Source organism: Hyla sarda, unplaced genomic scaffold, assembly GCF_029499605.1.
Source record: "Hyla sarda isolate aHylSar1 unplaced genomic scaffold, aHylSar1.hap1 scaffold_267, whole genome shotgun sequence".
NCBI classification, from domain to species: Eukaryota; Metazoa; Chordata; class Amphibia; order Anura; family Hylidae; genus Hyla; species Hyla sarda.
The window spans coordinates 341,353-365,713 of NW_026609364.1; the positions used below are offsets into that span (position 1 = coordinate 341,353).

At 49.3% G+C, this 24,361-nt stretch overlaps 1 protein-coding gene across 1 annotated transcript in view; it reads left to right on the forward strand.

The window, feature by feature from the left end:
- Positions 1-24,361, forward strand: part of LOC130324858 (integrin alpha-D-like) — a 95,726-nt gene that overhangs the window by 68,852 nt on the left and 2,513 nt on the right. The window contains exons 7-12 of the mRNA XM_056553273.1: positions 5,889-6,034; positions 8,978-9,125; positions 20,390-20,534; positions 22,253-22,326; positions 22,841-22,892; positions 22,994-23,362. Coding sequence (XP_056409248.1) covers positions 5,889-6,034; positions 8,978-9,125; positions 20,390-20,534; positions 22,253-22,326; positions 22,841-22,892; positions 22,994-23,362 — 934 coding nt within the window. The remainder of the gene's footprint in view (positions 1-5,888; positions 6,035-8,977; positions 9,126-20,389; positions 20,535-22,252; positions 22,327-22,840; positions 22,893-22,993; positions 23,363-24,361) is intronic.

Consider the following 24,361-nt stretch of genomic DNA (forward strand, 5'->3'; position numbering starts at 1 on the left):
TGAGGGGTGGTGATGGAATGAGGGGCAGTGATGGGATGAGGGGCGGTGATGTGATATGATGAGAGGTATGATGAGAGGTAGTGATGGGATGAGGGGTGGTTGATGGGATGAGGGGCGGTGATGGGATGAGGGGTGGTGATGGGATGAGGGGAGGTGATGGGATGAGGGGCGGTGATGTGATATGATGAGAGTTAGTGATGGGATGAGGGGGTGGTGATGTGATGAGGGGGTGGTGATGAGAGGGGCGGTGATGTGATGAGGGGCGGTGATGTGATGAGGGGCGGGTGATGGGATGAGGGGCGGTGATGGGATGAGGGGCGGTGATGGGATGAGGGGCGGTGATGTGATGAGCGCCGGTGATGTGATGAGGGGGCGGTGATGGGATGAGGGGCGGTGATGGGATGAGGGGCAATGATGTGATGAGGGGCGGTGATGGAATGAGGGGCTCGGTGATGTGATGAGGGCGGTGATGTGATGAGGGCGGTGATGGGATGAGGGGCGGTGATGGGATGAGGGGTGGTGATGTGATGAGGAGGTGGTGATGGGATGAGGGGCGGTGATGTGATGAGGGGGCGGTGATGGGATGAGGGGCGGTGATGATGGGATGAGGGGCGGTGATGTGATGAGGAGCGGTGATGGGATGAGGGGCGGTGATGTGATGAGGGGCGGTGATGGGATGAGGGGTGGTGATGTGATGAGGGGTGGTGATGAGGGCGGGCGGTGATGTGATGAGGGGGCGGTGATGTGATGAGGGGCGGTGATGGGATGAGGGGCGGTGATGGGATGAGGGGCGCGGTGATGTGATGAGGCGGGCGGTGATGGGATGAGGGGGCGGTGATGTGATGAGCGCCGGTGATGTGATGAGGTGGCGGTGATGGGATGAGGGGCGGGTGATGGGATGAGGGGTGGTGATGGGATTGAGGGGCGGGTGATGGGATGAGGGGCAGGTGATGGGATGAGGGGCAATGATGTGATGAGGGGGCGGTGATGGGAATGAGGGGCGGGTGATGTGATGAGGGGCGGTGATGTGATGAGGGGCGGTGATGGGATGAGGGGCGGTGATGGGATGAGGGGTCGGTGATGGGATGAGGGGTGGTGATGGGATGAGGGGCGGTGATGTGATGAGGGGCGGTGATGGGATGAGGGTGCGGTGATGTGATGAGCGCCGGTGATGTGATGAGGGGCGGTGATGGGGATGAGGGGCGGGTGATGGGATGAGGGGCAATGATGTGATGAGGGGCGGTGATGGAATGAGGGGCGGTGATGTGATGAGGGGGCGGTGATGTGATGAGGGGCGGTGATGGGATGAGGGGGCGGTGATGGGATGAGGGGGTTGGTGATGTGATGAGGGGCGGTAATGGGATGAGGGGCGGTGATGGGATGAGGGGCGGTGATGGGATGAGGGGCGGTGATGGGATGAGGGGCGGTGATGGGATGAGGGACGGTGATGTGATGAGGGGCGGTGATGTGATGAGGGGCGGTGATGGGGATGAGTGGCGGTGATGGGATGAGGGGGCGGTGATGTGATGAGGGGCGGTGATGGGATGAGGGGCGGTGATGGGATGAGTGGCGGTGATGGGATGAGGGGCCGGTGATGGGATGAGGGGCGGTGATGGGATGAGGGGTGGTGATGTGATGAGGGGGCGGTGATGGGATGAGGGGGCGGTGATGGGATGAGGGGTGGTGATGTGATGTGATGAGGGGCGGTAATGGGATAAGGGGCGGTGATGGGATGAGGGGAGGTGATGGGCGGTGATGGGATGAGGGGCGGTGATTGTGATGAGGGGGCGGTGATTGGATGAGGGGGTGGTGATGGGATGAGGGGCGGTGATGTGATGTGATGAGGGGTGGTGATGGGATGAGGGGCGGTGATGGGATGAGGGGTGGTGATGGGATGAGGGGTGGTGATGGGATGAGGGGTGGTGATGGGATGAGGGGCGGTGATGTGATGTGATGAGGGGTGGTGATGGGATGAGGGGTGGTGATGGGATGAGGGGTGGTGATGGGATGAGGGGAGGTGATGGGATGAGGGGTGGTGATGGGATGAGGGGCGGTGATGGGATGAGGGGAGGTGATGGGATGAGGGGCGGTGATGGGATGAGGGGTGGTGATGGGATGAGGGGCGGTGATGTGATGTGATGAGGGGTGGTGATGGGATGAGGGGCGGTGATGTGATGTGATGAGGGGTGGTGATGGGATGAGGGGTGGTGATGGGATGAGGGGTGGTGATGGGATGAGGGGCTGTGATGTGATGTGATGAGGGGTGGTGATGGGATGAGGGGTGGTGATGGGATGAGGGGTGGTGATGGGATGAGGGGCGATGATGTGATGAGGGGCGGTAATGGGATAAGGGGCGGTGATGGGATGAGGGGAGGTGATGGGCGGTGATGGGATGAGGGGCGGTGATGTGATGAGGGGCGGTGATTGGATGAGGGGTGGTGATGGGATGAGGGGCGGTGATGTGATGTGATGAGGGGTGGTGATGGGATGAGGGGCGGTGATGTGATGAGGGGTGGTGATGGGATGAGGGGTGGTGATGTGATGAGGGGTGGTGATGTGATGTGATGAGGGGCGGTGATGGGATGAGGGGTGGTGATGTGATGAGGGGTGGTGATGGGATGAGGGGTGGTGATGGGATGAGGGGTGGTGATGGGATGAGGGGCGGTGATGTGATGTGATGAGGGGTGGTGATGGGATGAGGGGCGGTGATGGGATGAGGGGCGGTGATGGGATGAGGGGCGGTGATGGGATGAGAGGTAGTGATGGGATGAGGGGTGGTGATGGGATGAGGGGCGGTGATGGGATGAGGGGAGGTGATGGGATGAGGGGCGGTGATGTGATATGATGAGAGGTAGTGATGGGATGAGGGGTGGTGATGGGATGAGGGGCGGTGATGGGATGAGGGGCGGTGATGGGATGAGGGGTGGTGATGGGATGAGGGGTGGTGATGGAATGAGGGGCAGTGATGGGATGAGGGGCGGTGATGTGATATGATGAGAGGTAGTGATGGGATGAGGGGTGGTGATGGGATGAGGGGCGGTGATGGGATGAGGGGTGGTGATGGGATGAGGGGAGGTGATGGGATGAGGGGCGGTGATGTGATATGATGAGAGTTAGTGATGGGATGAGGGGTGGTGATGGGATGAGGGGTGGTGATGGAATGAGGGGCGGTGATGGGATGAGGGGTGGTGATGGGATGAGGGGCGGTGATGTGATGTGATGAGGGGTGGTGATGCGATGAGGGGTGGTGATGGGATGAGGGGCGGTGATGTGATGTGATGAGGGGTGGTGATGGGATGAGGGGCGGTGATGTGATGAGGGGTGGTGATGGGATGAGGGGCGGTGATGGGATGAGGGGTGGTGATGTGATGAGGGGTGGTGATGGGATGAGGGGTGGTGATGTGATGAGGGGTGGTGATGTGATGAGGGGTGGTGATGGGATGAGGGGCGGTGATGGGATGAGGGGTGGTTATGGGATGAGGGGAGGTGATGTGATGAGGGGCGGTGATGGGATGAGGGGTGGTGATGGGATGAGGGGTGGTGATGGGATGAGGGGCGGTGATGGGATGAGGGGCGGTGATGGGATGAGGGGCGGTGATGGGATGAGGGGCGGTGATGGGATGAGGGGCGGTGATGGGATGAGGGGTGGTGATGTGATGAGGGGAGGTGATGGGATGAGGGGCGGTGATGGGATGAGGGGCGGTGATGGGATGAGGGGTGGTGATGTGATGAGGGGAGGTGATGGGATGAGGGGTGGTGATGGGATGAGGGGTGGTGATGTGATGAGGGGAGGTGATGTGATGAGGGGTGGTGATGGGATCAGGGGCGGTGATGGGATGAGGGGTGGTGATGGGATGAGGGGAGGTGATGTGATGAGGGGAGGTGATGGGATGAGGGGAGGTGATGGGATGAGGGGTGGTGATGGGATGAGGGGCGGTGATGGGATGAGGGGCGGTGATGGGATGAGGGGTGGTGATGGGATGAGGGGCGGTGATGGGATGTGGGGCGGTGATGTGATGAGGGGCGGTGATGGGATGAGGGGCGGTGATGGGATAAGGACAATGATGTGATGGGATGAGGGGTGGTGATGTGATGTGATGAGGGGTGGTGATGGGATGAGGGGTGGTGATGGGATGAGGGGCGGTGATGTGATGAGGGGCGGTGATGGGATGAGGGGCGGTGATGTGATGTGGGGTGGTGATGGGATGAGGGGTGGTGATGTGATGTGATGAGGGGCGGTGATGGGATGAGGGGCGGTGATGGGATGAGGGGCGGTGATGTGATGAGGGGCGGTGATGTGATGTGGGGCGGTGATGGGATGAGGGGAGGTGATGGGATGAGGGGCGGTGATGTGATGTGATGTGGGGTGCTGATGGGATGAGGGGCGGTGATGGGATGAGGGGTGGTGATGTGATGAGGGGCGGTGATGGGATGAGGGGAGGTGATGGGATGAGCGGTGGTGATGTGATGAGGGGCGGTGATGTGATGTGATGTGGGGTGCTGATGGGATGAGGGGCGGTGATGTGATGTGGGGTGCTGATGGGATGAGGGGCGGTGATGGGATGAGGGGAGGTGATGTGATGTGATGTGGGGTGCTGATGGGATGAGGGGCGGTGATGGGATGAGGGGTGGTGATGGGATGAGGGGCGGTGATGGGATGAGGGGCGGTGATGTGATGAGGGGCGGTGATGGGATGAGGGGCGGTGATGGGATGAGGGGTGGTGATGGGATGAGGGGTGGTGATGGGATGAGGGGCGGTGATGGGATGAGGGGCGGTGATGTGATGGGATGAGGGGTGGTGATGTGATGAGGGGCGGTGATGTGATGAGGGGTGGTGATGGGATAAGGACAATGATGTGATGTGATGAGGGGCGGTGATGGGATGAGGGGCGGTGATGGGATGAGGGGCGGTGATGTGATGAGGGGTGGTGATGGGATGAGGGGCGGTGATGGGATGAGGGGCGGTGATGTGATGGGATGAGGGGTGGTGATGGGATGAGGGGTGGTGATGTGATGTGGGGTGGTGATGGGATGAGGGGCGGTGATGTGATGTGATGAGGGGTGGTGATGTGATGAGGGGCGGTGATGGGATGAGGGGTGGTGATGGGATGAGGGGCGGTGATGTGATGAGGGGCGGTGATGGGATGAGGGGCGGTGATGGGATGAGGGGCGGTGATGTGATGAGGGGCGGTGATGGGATGAGGGGCGGTGATGGGATGAGGGGAGGTGATGGGATGAGGGGCGGTGATGGGATGAGGGGCGGTGATGGGATGAGGGGCGGTGATGGGATGAGGGGCGGTGATGTGATGAGGGGTGGTGATGTGATGAGGGGCGGTGATGGGATGAGGGGCGGTGATGTGATGAGGGGCGGTGATGGGATGAGGGGCGGTGATGGGATGAGGGGAGGTGATGGGATGAGGGGCGGTGATGGGATGAGGGGCGGTGATGTGATGAGGGGCGGTGATGGGATGAGGGGCGGTGATGGGATGAGGGGCGGTGATGGGATGAGGGGCGGTGATGTGATGAGGGGCGGTAATGGGATGAGGGGCGGTGATGGGATGAGGGGCGGTGATGGGATGAGGGGCGGTGATGGGATGAGGGGCGGTGATGGGATGAGGGGCGGTGATGGGATGAGGGGCGGTGATGGGATGAGGGGCGGTGATGTGATGAGGGGAGGTGATGGGATGAGGGGCGGTGATGGGATGAGGGGCGGTGATGGGATGAGGGGCGGTGATGTGATGAGGGGTGGTGATGGGATGAGGGGTGGTGATGGGATGAGGGGCGGTGATGGGATGAGGGGCGGTGATGGGATGAGGGGCGGTGATGGGATAAGGACAATGATGTGATGGATTACTGGTAATTGGATGATTTCTCTCTTCTCCTCCTAGTTTGCAGTGTTACAGTATTCCCACTATATCACAGCACAGTTCAAGTTCAGAAGATTTCCCTCCAGTTCAGACTTGAATACTGTGAGAAATATTAAATTTCAGGATGGATATGCCACAAAAACCCCGACTGCCATCCTGAGTGCTGTGTAAGTGCCACATGGTAATGGACCATCTGCATTATAATGTGCGTCTCAGTAGAGTGCCCCCTAGTGTCACAGACTATAAGCCTCATGGTCATTCTCTTCTGCTGACGTAATATAGATTCCGCTTGGTCTTACGTGGAGGACTTGTTGTGGCCTCAGGTCACATGTCATCCTCTTAGGCAGATTTTCCAGGTTTCCTCTTATTTTGCTACATTCTATGTACATGTGTCCTCTGTCCTGAAGAAAAGTTCACGAGATATTATGATAATGTGAGACATTCAGTAAGAAGAGAACCTGAAAGTCTTGGATTAGGGTTTCTATGTCCCAGATCTTCTGCTGAGAGCAATGCCCCATCCTTAAAAGTTATCACAAAACCTATAACCTATAACACCCTCCGTTCAGAAATAGTTAACTATCTCTGTAGGGAGGATCTTTTTGGGTTAGGTTCTCCTTGTCCCAACTTTTCTGCTGATTACAATCCTCCATCTTTCCTATCTCTGTAGGGAGGATCTTCTTGGGTTAGGTTCTCCAGGTCTCAGGTCTTCTGCTGATAACAATGCTCCATCTTTCCTATCTCTGTAGGGAGGATCTTCTTGGGTTAGGTTCTCCAGGTCTCAGGTCTTCTGCTGATAACAATCCTCCATCTTTTCTATCTCTGTAGGTGGGATCTTCTTGGGTTAGGTTCTCCAGGTCTCAGGTCTTCTGCTGATAACAATGCTCCATCTTTCCTATCTCTGTAGGGAGGATTTTCTTGGGTTAGGTTCTCCAGGTCTCAGGCCTTCCTCTGATAACCATGCTCCATCTTTTCTATCTCTGTAGGTGGGATCTTCTTGGGTTAGGTTCTCCAGGTCTCAGATCTTCTGCTGATAACAATACTCCATCTTTCCTATCTCTGTAGGTGGGATCTTCTTGGGTTAGGTTCTCCAGGTCTCAGGTCTTCTGCTGATAACAATGCTCCATCTTTCCTATCTCTGTAGGGAGGATTTTCTTGGGTTAGGTTCTCCAGGTCTCAGGCCTTCCTCTGATAACCATGCTCCATCTTTTCTATCTCTGTAGGTGGGATCTTCTTGGGTTAGGTTCTCCAGGTCTCAGATCTTCTGCTGATAACAATACTCCATCTTTCCTATCTCTGTAGGTGGGATCTTCTTGGGTTAGGTTCTCCAGGTCTCAGTTCTTCTGCTAATAACAATGCTCCATCTTTCCTATCTATGTAGGGAGGATCTTCTTGGATTAGGTTCTCCAGGTCTCTGGTCTTCTTCTGTTAACAATGCTCTATCTTTTATCTCTGTAGGGAGGATCTTTTAGGGTTAAGTTCTCCAGATCAAGGATCTTCTTCTGATACCAATGCTCCATCTTTCCTATCTCTGTAGGGAGGATTTTCTTTGGTTAGGTTCTCAAGGTTAAGGATCTTCTTCTGCTGATAACAATGCTCAATCTTTCCGATTTCTGTAAAGAGGATCTTCTTGTTAGGTTCTCAAAGTCTTGGATCTTCTGCTGATAACAATGCTCCATCTTTCCTATCTCAGTAGTAAGGTTATTCTTGGGTTAGATTCTCCAAGTTTCTGATCTTCTGCTGATAACAATCCTCTATCTTTCCTATCTTTGTAGGTGGTATCATCTTGGATTAGGTCCTCCAGGTCTCCGGTCTTCTGCTGATAACAATGCTCCATCTTTCCTATCTCTATAGGGAGGATCATTTTGGGTTAGGTTCTCCAGGTCTCAGATCTTCTGCTGATAACAATGCTCCATCTTTCCTATCTCAGTAGGGGGATGTCCCTGTATTAGGTTCTCCAGGTCTTAGGTCTTCTGCTGATAATAATGCTCCATCTTTTCTATCTCTGAAGGGAGGATCTTCTTGGGTTAGGGTCTCCAGGTATCGGATCTTCTGCTGATAACAATGCTTCATCTTTCCCGTCTCTGTAGGGAAGATCTTCTTGGGTTAGGGTATCCAGGTCACGGGTTGTCTTCTGATTATAATGCTTCATTTTTCCTATCTCTGTATACTAGATCTTCTTGCACTCGGTTCTCCATGTCTCGAGTCTTCTGCTGGTAACAATGCTCCATCTTTCCTACCTCTGTATGGAGGATCTTCTTTTGTTAGGTTCTCCAGTTCCCTGGTCTTCTGCTGATAACAATGCTCCATCTTTCCTATCTCTGTAGAGGCGATCTTCTTGGGTTAGGTTCTCCAGGTCTCAGGTCTTCTGCTGTTAATAATATTACATCTTTCCTATCTCTGTAGGGAGGATCTTCTTGGCTTAGGTTCTCCAGGTCTCAGGTCTTCTTCTGATAACAATGCTCCATCTTTCCTATATCTGTAGGGAGAATCTTCTTGGGTTAGGTTCTCCAGTTCTCAGGTCTTCTTCTGATAACAATGCTCCATCTTTCCTATATCTGTAGGGAGAATCTTCTTGGGTTAGGTTCTCCAGTTCTCAGGTCTTCTTCTGATAACAATGCTCCATCTTTCCTATATCTGTAGGGAGAATCTTCTTGGATTAGGTTCTCCAGGTCTCTGGTCTTCTTCTGATAACAATGCTCTATCTTTTATCTCTGTAGGGAGGATCTTTTAGGGTTAAGTTCTCCAGATCAAGGATCTTCTTCTGATACCAATGCTCCGTCTTTCCTATCTCTGTAGGGAGGATTTTCTTTGGTTAGGTTCTCAAGATCAAGGATCTTCTTCTGCTGATAACAATGCTCAATCTTTCCGATTTCTGTAAAGAGGATCTTCTTGTTAGGTTCTCAAAGTCTTGGATCTTCTGCTGATATCAATGCTCCATCTTTCCTATCTCTGTATGGAGGATCTTCTTGGGTTAGGTTCTCCAGGTCTTGTGTCTTCTGATAACAATGCTCCATCTTTCCTGTCTCTGTAGCAAGGATCTTCTTGAGTAAGGTTCTCCAGGTACTGGATCTTCTGCGACTAACAATGCTCCATCTTTCTTTTTTTTACAGGGAGAAGCTTTTCATCCCTTTGTCTCGTAAGGACTCTCGGAAACTTCTTATTGTGATCACAGATGGTTTGTCAAATGACAGAGATGTTAGATTTTCTGATGCAACGTTATTGGCCAAGTCATTTGGGATTCAACGCATTTCCATTGGGGTAAGTTCTCAGTCACACCTGGAATATTGTGTATTTCATAATTTATGTACATAGATACAGCAGCGCTGAAGAGGGTGGAACAGCGACAGCCCAAGTATTTAATGCAGAAGAACAGGAAAAAACTGCGGTGGCGCTTCTAAGGAAGTAACCTGAAGTCGTGGGTATAGGGTATAAAGTAAATAATTTATTTTTTACAGCATAAAGAAATCAAAGAAAAATAAAAAAAACTTTATGCCAGACGCGTTTCAGGGGTCACAGCTCCCTTTCTCAATTGCAGGTGGTGGCTGTATGGCAAGGTAACAGGTAGGGGTTTACCTTGCCACAGCACCAAGGCACCCACCTGCTCACCTGAAGCAGAAACAGACTGTTCCCCCTTGTGCCCGTCCCAACCCCGACGCACCTACCACCAAGGTGCGCCTCCCCGCAATCCTGCTTCCACCATACCAGGCTTCCACCACCACCACCCCACCAGCCCTGTGGTACCCCTCGCCACAGCGGCGGCAACCCCCGCACCCTGCCCGGTGGTACCTTCAACTATCGAGGCACCCAGCGGAGTATCCAACTCGACGGTACCCACCTCCAGGTTTACCACCTGCACCCCGGCTACTATTCCCACTGCGGAGGCACCCACCCGGCCTCCCACAAAGACTGTCGACCCCCTCACCATCCCACCTGAACTCCTGGAGTTCATTGAAAGAGAACAAAAGAAGGAAAGTGACCACCCCAGCAACACTCCACCTCGGCTACCCTCCGGCCGCTTCGACTCATCAGCAAACGAGTCCTCCACATCCTTCGATGACTCCCTCATCACAGTGCACGGCAGCATCACACTGCCACGCACCCAGCAGTCACCGCCGACACAGTCTGCTTTCAGAGACACTACCTCTTTCTTTACCCCCACAGCCGGCTACCCGCACTCTCCCACCGGCATCCACAGAAACTAAGCGACCACCCTCGGGGACTCCCCCACTGCCAACGCCTCCCTGGTCGAGTCTTTTTTAGTGCTACCCCCGGCCCTGAACCGCAACACTACGCCGCTCCAGGTGGGGGCCATGCAAGCGGGTACCATCACCCAGAACCTGGAGCAGATTTCACTGGCCCCGCCGCTGCAACCCAGAACACAAAAAAGAAAAGTAAGAGAGGATGCAGAGGAGGCGAAAGAAAGAAGCAACACTTCCAGTAAGAGACTTTAAACCACCACCCCCATCCTCCACCCACCTGAAAACCTTCAATCTGTCCAGCAAAACTCTCACCAAGCACCACGAGAGTGTCCTCCAGAAAGGTCTGTCTGTTTGCCCATCAGGCAGACCCGATGACTTCACCCTGTTCCTGGACCTCAATGCCTTCATTAGGAAATTAACCCTTAAAAGACATTTCAACTTACCCAGCCACTACGCCAAAGAGACACCTGCAGCTGCACAGACATCGGTACTTGCCACACCGATGTATCCTCCACCGCATCACAGTGGACTCAAACCCAAGTCTCACCATAAAGGCAACTTCATTGATATCTTCGCCGCTGGAGTATCTACTGACTTTGAGAGACTTTGCAAACCCTCAGACAAACCCAAGGACTCCAGCAACCTCACATTTCAGCAGAGAAAGGCCAGAGAAAGGAACTGGCGGATGACCCCGACATCATCATCAAATCATCCGACAAAGGCGGCGGCATCGTCCTGCTCAACAGAACTGACTACCTGAAGGAATCACAGAGGCTCCTCTCCGACCGCACCTTCTACAGCAAGCTGTCACAGAACTCCATCGCCAGCCAACAAAAAGAGCTTAGTAAACTGCTCAACCATGGTCTCACAGAGGACATCATCACCAAGCAGGAGTACAACTACATTAACATCACAGAACCTGACACAGGGCCGCCATCAGGGGGGTACAACCCATACTGTTATAAGGGGCTTGGATCTTCAGGGGCCCGGCCGACCATGTCATTCTTCTTCTTTTTTTTTTTTTTTTTTGCTTGTCAGTGAGTGACTGTGTCTGTCACTCACTGACCGCTGGGGGCCCGCCACTGTACACTGCATGCTGACTGATTAACTGACTACATACAGTCAGCCAATTAGTCAGAATGCAGCAGCCACACATACCTCCGGGGCTGGTGGCCACTGCCTCTTTAAATCTGCAGTGGCCGGCGGGAGGTCCCCTCCCCATTGCCCGCCCACTCGCCCGGCTGTCCGGGCATGCTGGGAGTTGTAGTTTTGCAACAGCTTGAGACACCCTGGTTGAGAAACACTGTATTACCCATGCTACTTTATGAGAGATTTATTCCACCACCTGCTGCCTACCTACCTGAGTGTATTCCCACCTACGTATCTATCTGTCTTACTGTCTTCCTACCTAGCTACCTACCTACCGGGCAACCTAGTACACTAACTGGCTACCTACCTACCTACCTGGCAACCTAGCTAACTACATACCTACATGTCTTCATACCTACCTGGCAATCTGTCTATCTACCTACCTGGCTATACCTACCTTTTTATACCTGAATACCTACCTTACGATCTTTCTACCAAACTACCTGCCAACCAAGCTACCTACCTATTTGGCTACCAGGCTATCTTTCTACCAAACTACCTGCCAACCTAGCAACCTACCTATTTGGGTACCTGGCTATTTCTCTACCTAACTACCTGGCAACCTAACTGCATACCTACCTGGCTGTCTTCCTTCCTACCTAACTGGTTAGCTACCTACCACACTATCCAGGGACATGTTTGGCATCGAAGCCCTGTGGTTTCAAGCTACGCCCCTGGGGAGCAATATGAGGGGGGTAATATAGAAAGAGGAGCAATATCAAGGGGTAATATAGAAAGGGGAGCAATATGAGGGGGATAATATACAATGGGGACAAAATGAGAGGGAATAATATACAATTGGGGCAATATGAGGGTATATTTCACAATTGGGGGCAATATGAGGGGCATAATATACAATGGGGCAAAATGAGGGGCATAATGTACAGTGAAGGGCAATGTGAGGGGCATAAAATACTATGGAGGCAATATGAGGGCCATAATACCCTATGCAGCCCCTGTGAGTATGTAACTATAATGACTTATATGGTCTGCAGCCCCTGTGAGTATATAACTATAATAACTTATATGGTCTGCAGCCCCTGTGAGTATATAACTATAATGACTTATATGGTCTGCAGCCCCTGTGAGTATATAACTATAATGACTTATATGGTCTGCAGCCCCTGTGAGTATATAACTATAATGACTTATATGGTCTGCAGCCCCTGTGAGTATATAACTATAATGACTTATATGGTCTGCAGCACCTGTGAGTATATAACTATAATGACTAATATGGTCTGCAGCCCCTGTGAGTATATAACTATAATGACTTATATGGTCTGCAGCCCCTGTGAGTTACATAGTTACATAGTTACATAGTTAGTATGGTTGAAAAAAGACAGACGTCCATCAAGTCCAACCAGGGGATTGAAGTGAAGGGGATAAGGGAAAGGGATGTAGTTTTATATTTCTTCATAAGCATTAATCTTATTTTGTTCCAGGAATGTATCTAATCCTGTTTTAAAGCTGTTAATTGTTCCTGCTGTGACCAGTTCCTGAGGTAGACCGTTCCATAAATTCACAGTCCTCACGGTAAAGAAGGCGTGTCGCCCCTTTAGACTAAACCTTTTCTTCTCCAGACGGATGGAGTGCCCCCTCGTCCTTTGGGGGGGTTTAACCTGGAACAGTTTTTCTCCATATTTTTTGTATGGGCCATTAATATACTTATATACGTTTATCATATCCCCCCTTATACGTCTCTTCTCAAGACTAAACAATTGTAACTCCTTTAATCGCTCCTCATAGCTAAGATGTTCCATTCCCCATATTAGTTTAGTCGCGCGTCTCTGCACCCTTTCCAACTCCGCAGTGTCCCTTTTATGGACAGGTGCCCAAAACTGAACAGCATATTCCAGGTGAGGCCGTACCAATGCTTTATAAAGGGGGAGTATTATGTCCCTGTCCCTGGAGTCCAGGCCTCTTTTGATACATGACAATATCCTGCCGGCTTTGGAAGCAGCAGCCTGACATTGTGCTATTCTGTAGTCTGTGATCTACAAGTCACCCAGATCCTTCTCTACCAGTGACTCTGCCAGTTTAATCCCCCCTAAGACATACGATGCATGCAGGTTATTAGTGCCCAGATGCAGAACTTTACATTTATCCACATTGAACCTCATTTGCCAAGTGGAGGCCCAGACACTTAGTCTATCCAAGTCATCTTGTAACTTATGCACATCCTCTATAGACTGTACTGTGCTACAAAGCTTGGTGTCATCTGCAAAGATAGAAACAGAGCTGTTAATACCATCCTCTATATCATTGATAAATAAATTAAACAACAGCAGGCCCAGTACTGAACCTTGGGGTACACCACTAATAACCGGGGACCAATCAGAGTACGAATCATTGACCACCACTCTCTGGGTACGATCCATGAGCCAGTGTTCAATCCAGTTACAAACTAAAGTTTCCAAACCCAAGGACCTTAACTTACCTGTCAGACGTCTATGAGGGACAGTATCAAACGCTTTAGCAAAATCCAGAAACACTATATACACAGCCATTCCTCTATATACACAGCCCCCCTCTATATACACAGCCCCCCTCTATATACACAGCCATTCCTCTGTCAAGGCTTCTACTCACCTCTTCATAAAAGCAAATTAGATTGGTTTGACAACTTCTATCCTTAGTAAACCCATTCTGGCTATCACTTATAATACTATTATCCCCTATGTATTCCTGTATGTAATCCCTTATAAGTCCTTCAAACAATTTACCCACAATGCACGTTAGACTTACTGGTCTATAGTTTCCTGGGGAAGACCTAGAGCCCTTCTTGAAGATTGGTACCACATTCGCCTTGCGCCAGTCCCTTGGCACAATACCAGACACCATAGAATCTCTAAATATCATGAACAGGGGTACAGATATTACTGAACTTACCTCTCTAAGAACTCTTGGGTGTAGTCCATCCAGCCCTGGAGATTTGCTTACATTTACTTTACTTAACTTACCTTGTACCATCTCTACATTAAGCCAGTTCAATAAATTATATGATGTGTTACCAGCACTGACCTGTACATGATGTGTTACCAGCAGTGACCTGTACATGATGTGTTACCAGCACTGACCTGTACATGATGTGTTACCAGCACTGACCTGTACATGATGTGTTACCAGCACTGACCTGTACATGATGTGTTACCAGCACTGACCTGTACATGATGTGTTACCAGCACTGACCTGTACATTATGTGTTACCAGCACTGACCTGGCCAATGTCAGCTCCTTCTTCCATAGTATATACAGAACTAAAGAACCCATTCAGTAGCCCCGCCTTCTCTTGATCGCCTCCCCATTATCATTATTAAGGGGTCCTACATGCTCTGTCCTGGTTTTTTTGTATTTATATATCTAAAAAAATATTTAGGATTAGTTTTGATGAGTATATAACTATAATGACTTATATGGTCTGCAGCCTCTGTGAGTATATAACTATAATGACTAATATGGTCTGCAGCCCCCGTGAGTATATAACTATAATGGCTTATATGGTCTGCAGCCCCTGTGAGTATATAACTATAATGACTAATATGGTCTGCAGCACCTGTGAGTATATAACTATAATGACTAATATGGTCTGCAGCCCCTGTGAGTATATAACTATAATAACTTATATGGTCTGCAGCCCCTGTGAGTATATAACTATAATGACTTATATGGTCTGCAGCCCCTGTGAGTATATAACTATAATGACTAATATGGTCTGCAGCACCTGTGAGTATATAACTATAATGACTTATATGGTCTGCAGCCCCTGTGAGCATATAACTATAATGGCTTATATGGTCTGCAGCCCCTGTGAGTATATAACTATAATGACTTATATGGTCTGCAGCCCCTGTGAGTATATAACTATAATGACTAATATGGTCTGCAGCACCTGTGAGTATATAACTATAATAACCTATATGGTCTGCAGCACCTGTGAGTATATAACTATAATGACTTATATGGTCTGCAGCCCCTGTGAGTATATAACTATAATGACTAATATGGTCTGCAGCACCTGTGAGTATATAACTATAATGACTTATATGGTCTGCAGCACCTGTGAGTATATAACTATAATGACTAATATGGTCTGCAGCCCCTGAGAGTATATAACTATAATGACTTATATGGTCTGCAGCCCCTGTGAGTATATAACTATAATGACTAATATGGTCTGCAGCACCTGTGAGTATATAACTATAATAACCTATATGGTCTGCAGCACCTGTGAGTATATAACTATAATGACTTATATGGTCTGCAGCACCTGTGAGTATATAACTATAATGACTTATATGGTCTGCAGCACCTGTGAGTATATAACTATAATGAATTATATGGTCTGCAGCCCCTGTGAGTATATAACTATAATGACTTATATGGTCTGCAGCACCTGTGAGTATATAACTATAATGACTTATATGGTCTGCAGCCCCTGTGAGTATATAACTATAATGACTTATATGGTCTGCAGCCCCTGTGAGTATATAACTATAATGACTTATATGGACTGCAGCACCTGTGAGTATATAACTATAATGACTAATATGGTCTGCAGCCCCTGTGAGTATATAACTATAATGACTTATATGGTCTGCAGCACCTGTGAGTATATAACTATAATGACTTATATGGTCTGCAGCCCCTGTGAGTATATAACTATAATGACTAATATGGTCTGCAGCACCTGTGAGTATATAACTATAATGACTAATATGGTCTGCAGCCCCTGTGAGTATATAACTATAATGACTTATATGGTCTGCAGCACCTGTGAGTATATAACTATAATGAATTATATGGTCTGCAGCACCTGTGAGTATATAACTATAATGACTAATATGGTCTGCAGCACCTGTGAGTATATAACTATAATGACTTATATGGTCTGCAGCACCTGTGAGTATATAACTATAATGAATTATATGGTCTGCAGCACCTGTGAGTATATAACTATAATGACTAATATGGTCTGCAGCCCCTGTGAGTATATAACTATAATGACTTATATGGTCTGCAGCCCCTGTGAGTATATAACTATAATGACTAATATGGTCTGCAGCACCTGTGAGTATATAACTATAATGACTAATATGGTCTGCAGCCCCTGTGAGTATATAACTATAATGACTTATATGGTCTGCAGCACCTGTGAGTATATAACTATAATGAATTATATGGTCTGCAGCACCTGTGAGTATATAACTATAATGACTAATATGGTCTGCAGCACCTGTGAGTATATAACTATAATGACTTATATGGTCTGCAGCACCTGTGAGTATATAACTATAATGACTTATATGGTCTGCAGCACCTGTGAGTATATAACTATAATGACTTATATGGTCTGCAGCACCTGTGTACAGCTGGTATCTATTTCTGTATGGTCACTGTATGGCGGATATTGGTATTTGTATAGTGGTTTTTATTCAATAACAATATAGGAGTATTAGTAGTAATGGTAGTTATTATGGTGTGGCGGAATTATATGTCGCTTGTATTGTGGTGTTATTAATGATACTGGCCTGCGTATAGTGGCTTTTATTTCCCTACAGTATTCACTGCAAAATTAATACAGAGTGGCGATATCATTTTATGTTTCTAAGCCCGATACTAAGATAAAATCTAGTGTTTGCCGCGGGGAGGAGGGGGGGCCCAGACTACAAGCTGTGTAAGGGGCCCCAAAATTTCTGATGGCAGCCCTGACCTGACACCCCGCTGTTCTACTACCTGCCCAAAGTCCACAAAGACCAAAAGAACCCACCCGGCAGACCGATCAACGCCGGCATCAACTCCCTGACATCGAACCTGTCACAGTATGTGGACATCATCCTACAGCCATACATACGTCCAAGCGCTACCCTTCGTACACCAGGGACACCACAGACTTAATTAACTCCATCCTTGATGTAAAGTGGGAAGATCACTACAGCCTTCTGACTATGGACATTACCTCCTTATACACCATCATTGACCACAACCTGGGCATTGCCTCAGTATCCAATTTCCTTTAAAGCGATCCCACTATACCATCACTCCAGCGCCAATTCATCCTGGACAGCATCCTTTTTATCCTACAGAACAATTCGTTCCAATTCAACAGCAGCATTTACCACCAGTGCTGCGGCACAGCGATGGGGAGCCAATTCGCACCTAGTCTCGCTAACCTCTTTATGGAACACTTTGAAGAGACTGTACTGTACAAACATGAACTGTTTAAACATTGCATACTGTACAAAAGATACATAGATGACATCTTCATCATTTGGGACAGCTCCAAGGAAAACCTCAACAGTTTCCTGACTTCCCTAAATGACAACTCCTGGAACATCCAATTCACCTTTAACCACTCAGAGGACTCCATCGAATACCTGGATGTAATTGTCTACCACACCGAGGACAACCGGGTCCAAACCAAGACCCACTTCAAGTCAGTGGATGGGAATAGCTACCTCAACTATGACAGCTGCCATTTCAAAAAATGGACACAGAACATCCCCTTTGGTCAGTACAAGATAATCAGAAGAAACTGCACCAAACCCTCAGATTTCGTGAACTAAAGTAAAATCCTGGACCAGCGCTTCAAATCCAAAGGCTACCCCACCTCATTCATCAACCAGAGCAAGCTCAAGGCAAGCAAATTCTCACAAAAAGAGTGCCTGAAACCTACGGTCACCACCAATGACCCACCTGAGCAAACCCACTCCTTCAATTTCATCACTACCTACAATGATGACCACAAACTCATCAAAAAGATCATCACTGACCACTGGAAGACTCTCCTGCGGGACCCCTTTCTCAAAGACTTCTGCACCCCCCGAAAACTAACATCACTTTCTGAAAGAACAGGTCCCTCAAAAATATGCTGGCAAGCTAAAAGCACCTGAGAAACAGACCACCATACTGGACACCCCACCTGTCACTGGCTCCTACAAGTGCAGCAAACCCCTTTGCAAATGCTGCAACAACATTGCGAACAAGTGCACCAAATTCCCCTGCAGGATCACCAACATCACCTACCCCATCAAGAGCTTCATCAACTGCAGCACCTCCTACGTGATCTACCTCCTCGAGTGCCCCTGTGGTGCCCTTGTACGTCGGACGTACCATCCAACCACTGAATCAGCGTATTAACAAGCACAGATCCAATATCACCAAGGGGAACCAACTCCACAGTGTCTCCAGGCATGCAGCGGAAAAGCACAGCAGTGATTTCAGGTGCCACACCATCACACCTATTGAACACATCTCCGCTGACACTGACCACCGCTTCGCAATGCTGAGAAAATGCGAAAACTTAAGGATTTTCACCCTTAAGTCTTTGACACCCTCGCGTTTGAATGAGTACATCGAAAATGTCACTTAATTCATATCCCCACCCACTGCTGCCCTAATGCCAGTCTACCCACTGATGCCAGTTTGCCCACCCTGATGCCTCCACGAGATGCCATTCCGATGCCGCTGCCCGCTGCCACCCCGATGACATCCTGATGACACCGCCGGCACCACCCGATGACTCTGCTGCCTCACCGATGCCAGCCAAAGACAAGCTACCAGGTCCCGATGACATCGTGACAGCCGCACCAGATGCCTCCTCACTGCGGGACAAGATGACACCGAGCCGCCGCAGAAGCCACCTGCCTCATCCCTCCCCTCTACCTTTTCCTTTCCTTACAGGTGTGATCCAGACCCTGATGACCGACCCCGATGACCACCAGATCGGATTACAGCCTGACCGGACGATGATAAAGCTGGATACCGGCATCCTGACAGCGTTACTAACCTCCTTCTTCCTGATTGGTCACCACCCCACCCTGACTTGACGTGTTTGGTCGGATTTTTCAATCAAAAAAGAATTGCCGCCGATGCCTCTAGGAATTCTCCAAAGAGGAAATATACGTCTCAACCCTGATTGGTCGCCGCCCGGACCTGCCCAGCAGCGATTGGTTGACAGTTTTGAACGTTATTCTGCCGCCACCAGCGGCAAAGACTTGCAACCCGAACTCATACGTCCCCTCTCTGATTGGCTCACTCGACATCCCAAACAGCCAATCAGAATTTAGCATACCATCCCCATGCCCATATTTGGATGACATCCCCTCACTGACTTTTTTCCTATGACAGCGTAACTTTACACAGCTATGTACAGCACGTTCCTGATTGGTCGCCCCTATACTATTCAGCAGTGAGCGACCAATCAGCTTCAAGAGGCCCGTCTCCATTCAAACCCACCGTGGCAACCCTGCACAGCGATGACAGCCTCCTCCCACTGCCTCCTGATTGGTCCCACCGGCAGCCTTCTGATTGGTTGCCACCATGGACACTTCACGTGGTTCATTTAAACCACCTAAATGCCCCTAAAAAAGACTTTATTTATGTAATTTCTTATGTTTTACATGGTTTTCATGCTCCTTTATTGAAAATGTATGTCTTTATTGCCCTGTCCACACCTGGCCCCGGCATCCATCCCACATGACGTCACCAGCTCACCTGGTTTTGGCGCCATTTTCAAATGTTTTCAAATGTATTTAAACCCCCCTACCTGTTACCTTGCCATACAGCCACCACCTGCAATTGAGAAAGGGAGCTGTGACTCCCAAAACGCGTCTTGCATTAAGATTTTTATTTTTCTTTGATTTCTTTATGCTGTAAAAAACTAAATTATTTACTTTATACCCTATACCCATGACTTCGGGTTACTTCCTTGGGAGCGCCACCGCAGTTTTTTCCTGTTCTTCTGCATTCTCCATACGGACCCACCTTCTGGGCTCCGTCCACACGCTGCAGGCCTGCATACCAAGCTACCATCACCGGCAAGGGATACACTACCCCCCACCCAGGTACATCCCTATACCGACTAAAGACCTACACCGCACCCGGCGCCACCTCCATTTTTTTCCCACTGTATACTGCTCAAGTATTTAAATGGAACATATTGCCTGTATTCCTTCCAGTATTTCTAACAATGATCTGACAGTTCATTTCTAATTTTTTCTTCCGTGTAGTGGGCATGCTCTGTGACATGTGCAGGGAGGGGAGGAGATGAGCTGTAACCATCATAGACCTTATGATGCTGATCTTAATAATATGTAATATATAGGATTAATGGAGACATTCAGCAACATCTCCTATGTTTAACCTTCCACCAATGTGTCTGATTCCTCCTAGGTGGGAAGTGCGTTCTCCAGTGGAGTAGCTAAGAGAGAATTAGATATTATCGCCTCATCCCCTGACAACGTCTTTCAGGTCAATGACTTTTCTGCTCTGGATAAAATTCTGAAAAGTCTGCAAGAGAAGATTTTTGCTATTGAAGGTAAAATCTGAACATGTTTACTGCCTGGTGCTATCATGGTGTCTTCTCTGTCACTTCCTGGTGCTATCATGGTGTCTTCTCTGTCACTGTCTGGTGCTATCATGGTGTCTCCTCTGTCACTTCCTGGTGCTATCATGGTGTCTCCTCTGTCACTGTCTGGTGCTATCATGGTGTCTCCTCTGTCACTGCCTGGTGCTATCATGGTGTCTCCTCTGTCACTGCCAGGTGCTATCATTGTGCCACCTCTGTCACTGCCTGGTGCTATCATGGTGTCTCCTCTGTCACTGTCTGGTGCTATCATGGTACCTCTTCTGTCACTGCCTGGTGCTATCATGGTGTCTCCTCTGTCACTGCCTGATGCTATCATTGTACCACCTCTCTCCCTGCCTTGTCCTATCATGGCAACTTTTCTGTCACTGCCTGGTGCTATCATGGTTTCTCCTCTCTCCCTGCCTCTTCCTATTATGGTACCTCCTCTCTACCTGCCTGGTCCTATCATGGTGCCTCCTCTGTTACTGTTTGGTGTTATCATGGTGCCTCCTCTGTCACTGTCTAGTGTAATCATGGTGTCTACTTAATCACTGTCTGGTGCTATCATGGTACCTTCTCTTTCACTGCCTGGTGCTATCATGGTGTCTTCTCTGTCACTGTCTGGTGTTATCATTGTGTCTTCTCTGTCACTGTTTGGTGTTATCATGGTGTCTCTTCTGTCAGTGTCTGGTGTTATCATGGTGTCCCCTCTGTCACTGTCTGGTGCTATAATGGTGCCTCCTCTTTCACTGCCTGGTGCTATCTTGGTGTCTCCTCTGTCACTGTCTGGTGCTATCATTGTGTCTCCTCTGTCACTGCCTGGTGCTATCATGGTGTCTTCTCTGTCACTGTCTGGTGCTATCATGGTGTCTCCTCTGTCACTGTCTGGTTCTATCATGGTGTCTTCTCTGTCACTGTCTCGTGCTATCATGGTGTCTTCTCTGTCACTGTCTGGTGCTATTATGGTGTCTTCTCTGTCACTGTCTGGTGCTATTATGGTGTCTTCTCTGTCACTGTCTGGTGTTATCATGGTGTCTCCTCTGTCACTGCCTGGTGTTATTATTGTGTCTCCTCTGTCACTGCCTAATACTATCATGGTGTCTCCTCTATCACTGTCTGGTGTTATCATGGTGTCTCCTCTGTCACTGTTTGGTGTTATCATGGTGTCTCTTCTGTCACTGTCTGGTGCTATTATGGTGTCTCCTCTGTCACTGTCTGGTGCTATCATGGTGTCTCCTCTGTCACTGCCTGGTGCTATCATGGTGTCTTCTCTGTCACTGTCTGGTGCTATCATGGTGTCTCCTCTGTCACTGTCTGGTTCTATCATGGTGTCTTCTCTGTCACTGTCTGGTGCTATCATGGTGTCTTCTCTGTCACTGTCTGGTGCTATTATGGTGTCTTCTCTGTCACTGTCTGGTGCTATTATGGTGTCTTCTCTGTCACTGTCTGGTGCTATCGTGGTGTCTTCTCTGTCACTGTCTGGTGCTATCGTGGTGTCTTCTCTGTCACTGTCTGGTGCTATCATGGTGTCTTCTCTGTCACTGTCTGGTGCTATCGTGGTGTCTTCTCTGTCACTGTCTGGTGCTATTATGGTGTCTTCTCTGTCACTGTCTGGTGCTATCATTGTGCCTCTATGGTTGCTGTGTCTGCACCCTCATTAACATGCAGTAAACTCTAATATACTCCAGGTACTCAGTCTCTCAGTGGACAATCCTTTGAGTTGGAGTTTTCTCAGGAGGGATTCAGTGCAGTCCTAACATCAGTAAGTGTACAATAATATAGTATTATAGGTAATATACAGTCCTCTACTCTTTATAATATATACATATATGTGGTAGGCATCCGCAACTCAGTGCTCCTTCTGACTCAAGTTAGATGGTGGCTTTTCGGGGCGTAAAAGGTGTCTGGGCGGCAATAGCAGGTGTTGTACAGGCTAAAACTCTGCCGCTACAGACACATTGGTTATGCTCATATCTGTCATGACTACAAGCACGTTGTTTACGTTTAAACTTGTCATGACTACAGGCACGTTGGCTAAGTTTATACCTGTCATGACTACAGGCACATTGGTTATGTTCATACCTGTCACGACTACAGGCACGTTGGCTATGTTTATACCTGTCATGACTACAGGCACATTGGTTATGTTCATACCTGTCACGACTACAGGCACGTTGGTTGTGTTTAAACCTGTCACGACTACAGGCACGTTGGTTGCGTTTAAACCTGTCACGACTACAGGCACGTTGGTTACATTAGATTTGTTATATCCACAGCATTCTGGCTTACAGCTTGTTCCACATCGGCTCAAGGGCTTAGACAAGGAAGGTTCAGTAGTTCCATAGGTGAAAACTGCATTTAGGGGTTTCCTTGGCGCAGTTTGTTATAATCATGATTGGTCCCCCCTTTTTTCTCTGATTTGTCCACAGTTAGCATGTCTCATGTATCAGACATAGAGGAAACTGCGTCTCTGCCAGATAATGTGGATCAGCAATCCGAGCACAGCATACTGTCACTTAGAGCATGGACCATCCTCAAGGTGACGGCAGAGTTGCACAGGAGATACATTCCATACTCCGCTGCTGAACTCTTCCGTCTCCTGGCAGGTCCCAGTCAGGAGACAGCACCTCCGGACACTATTCAAACCTCCTTGTCACAATTGCATGTCATGTTAAATAGTATGTCATCATCCAACTCAAGAATAGAATCCAGGTTGGAAGCTGTTGAGAATAGAGATACACCTACTCCAGCTTCGCAGGCCAATCCCACTCCTAGTACTGCTCAGACTAGCATGCCAGGTGGGTTGGGCGGTCTTCTAAATGTTGCTCCATGAAACTTTGTTCCACGTAACATCAAGAAAGAGATACTTGAAGGCAGACTGGTTAACCAAGCATCCTTGCTGGTTGCATCACTAAGCCCCAGACAACAAGACCATAGCGTGTGGCGAAGTCCAAGGATGCTAGGTTAAACCGTAAACTCACCTTGCCGGAATTTGTGCTGGCCTTTAGTCTTTTCTGGGACATTGTTTGTTCTGCCAGTCCCAACAGAAGGGAGGAGGTAGACCTGTACATGTACAAGGTAGTGGATCTGGGTTACAAGTACGGAGGCTCTGTCTTCTATGAATATCACAGGTCATACTCTGCCAAAGCAGCAGCCTTGGTCCAGTTTGTAACCAATGCCACTCCATGACCCATACTACTGACTGGTGTAATGAGTTAAGCTTAGCTTCACAGATGGTGCAGCCCAGACATACCAATGCTCCATCTGCTTCTGTTGTCCCTAAGCCGGCAGCAGCCCTGGATAAGTTAGGTTGCCCCATCAGGTACCTCGGCAGGTCACAGATCTGCAACAACTTTAACCCCTTAAGGACCAATGACGTATGAGTACGTCCTTGGTCCCGCTCCCGTGATATAACGCGGGGTCCCACGGTGACCCCGCATCATATCACGGCGGGCCCGGCGTCATAGTGAAGCCGGGACCCGGCCACTAATAGCGCGTGGCACTGATCGCGGTGCCGCGCGCTATTAACCCTTTAGCCGCGCGCTCAAAGCTGAGCCACGCGGCTAAAAGTTAAAGTAAAAACTGCTGGTTAGCTTAGTGGGCTGTTCGGGATAGCCACGGCTAAATCGCGGCATCCCAAACAGCTTGCAGGACAGCCGGAGAGCCTCCTCGCTGTCCGATCGCCGAATGACTGCTCAGTGCCTGAGATCCAGACATGAGCAGTCAAGCGGCAGAATCTTCGATCACTGGTTTCCTATGAGAAACCAGTGATCAATATGAAAGATCAGTGTGTGCAG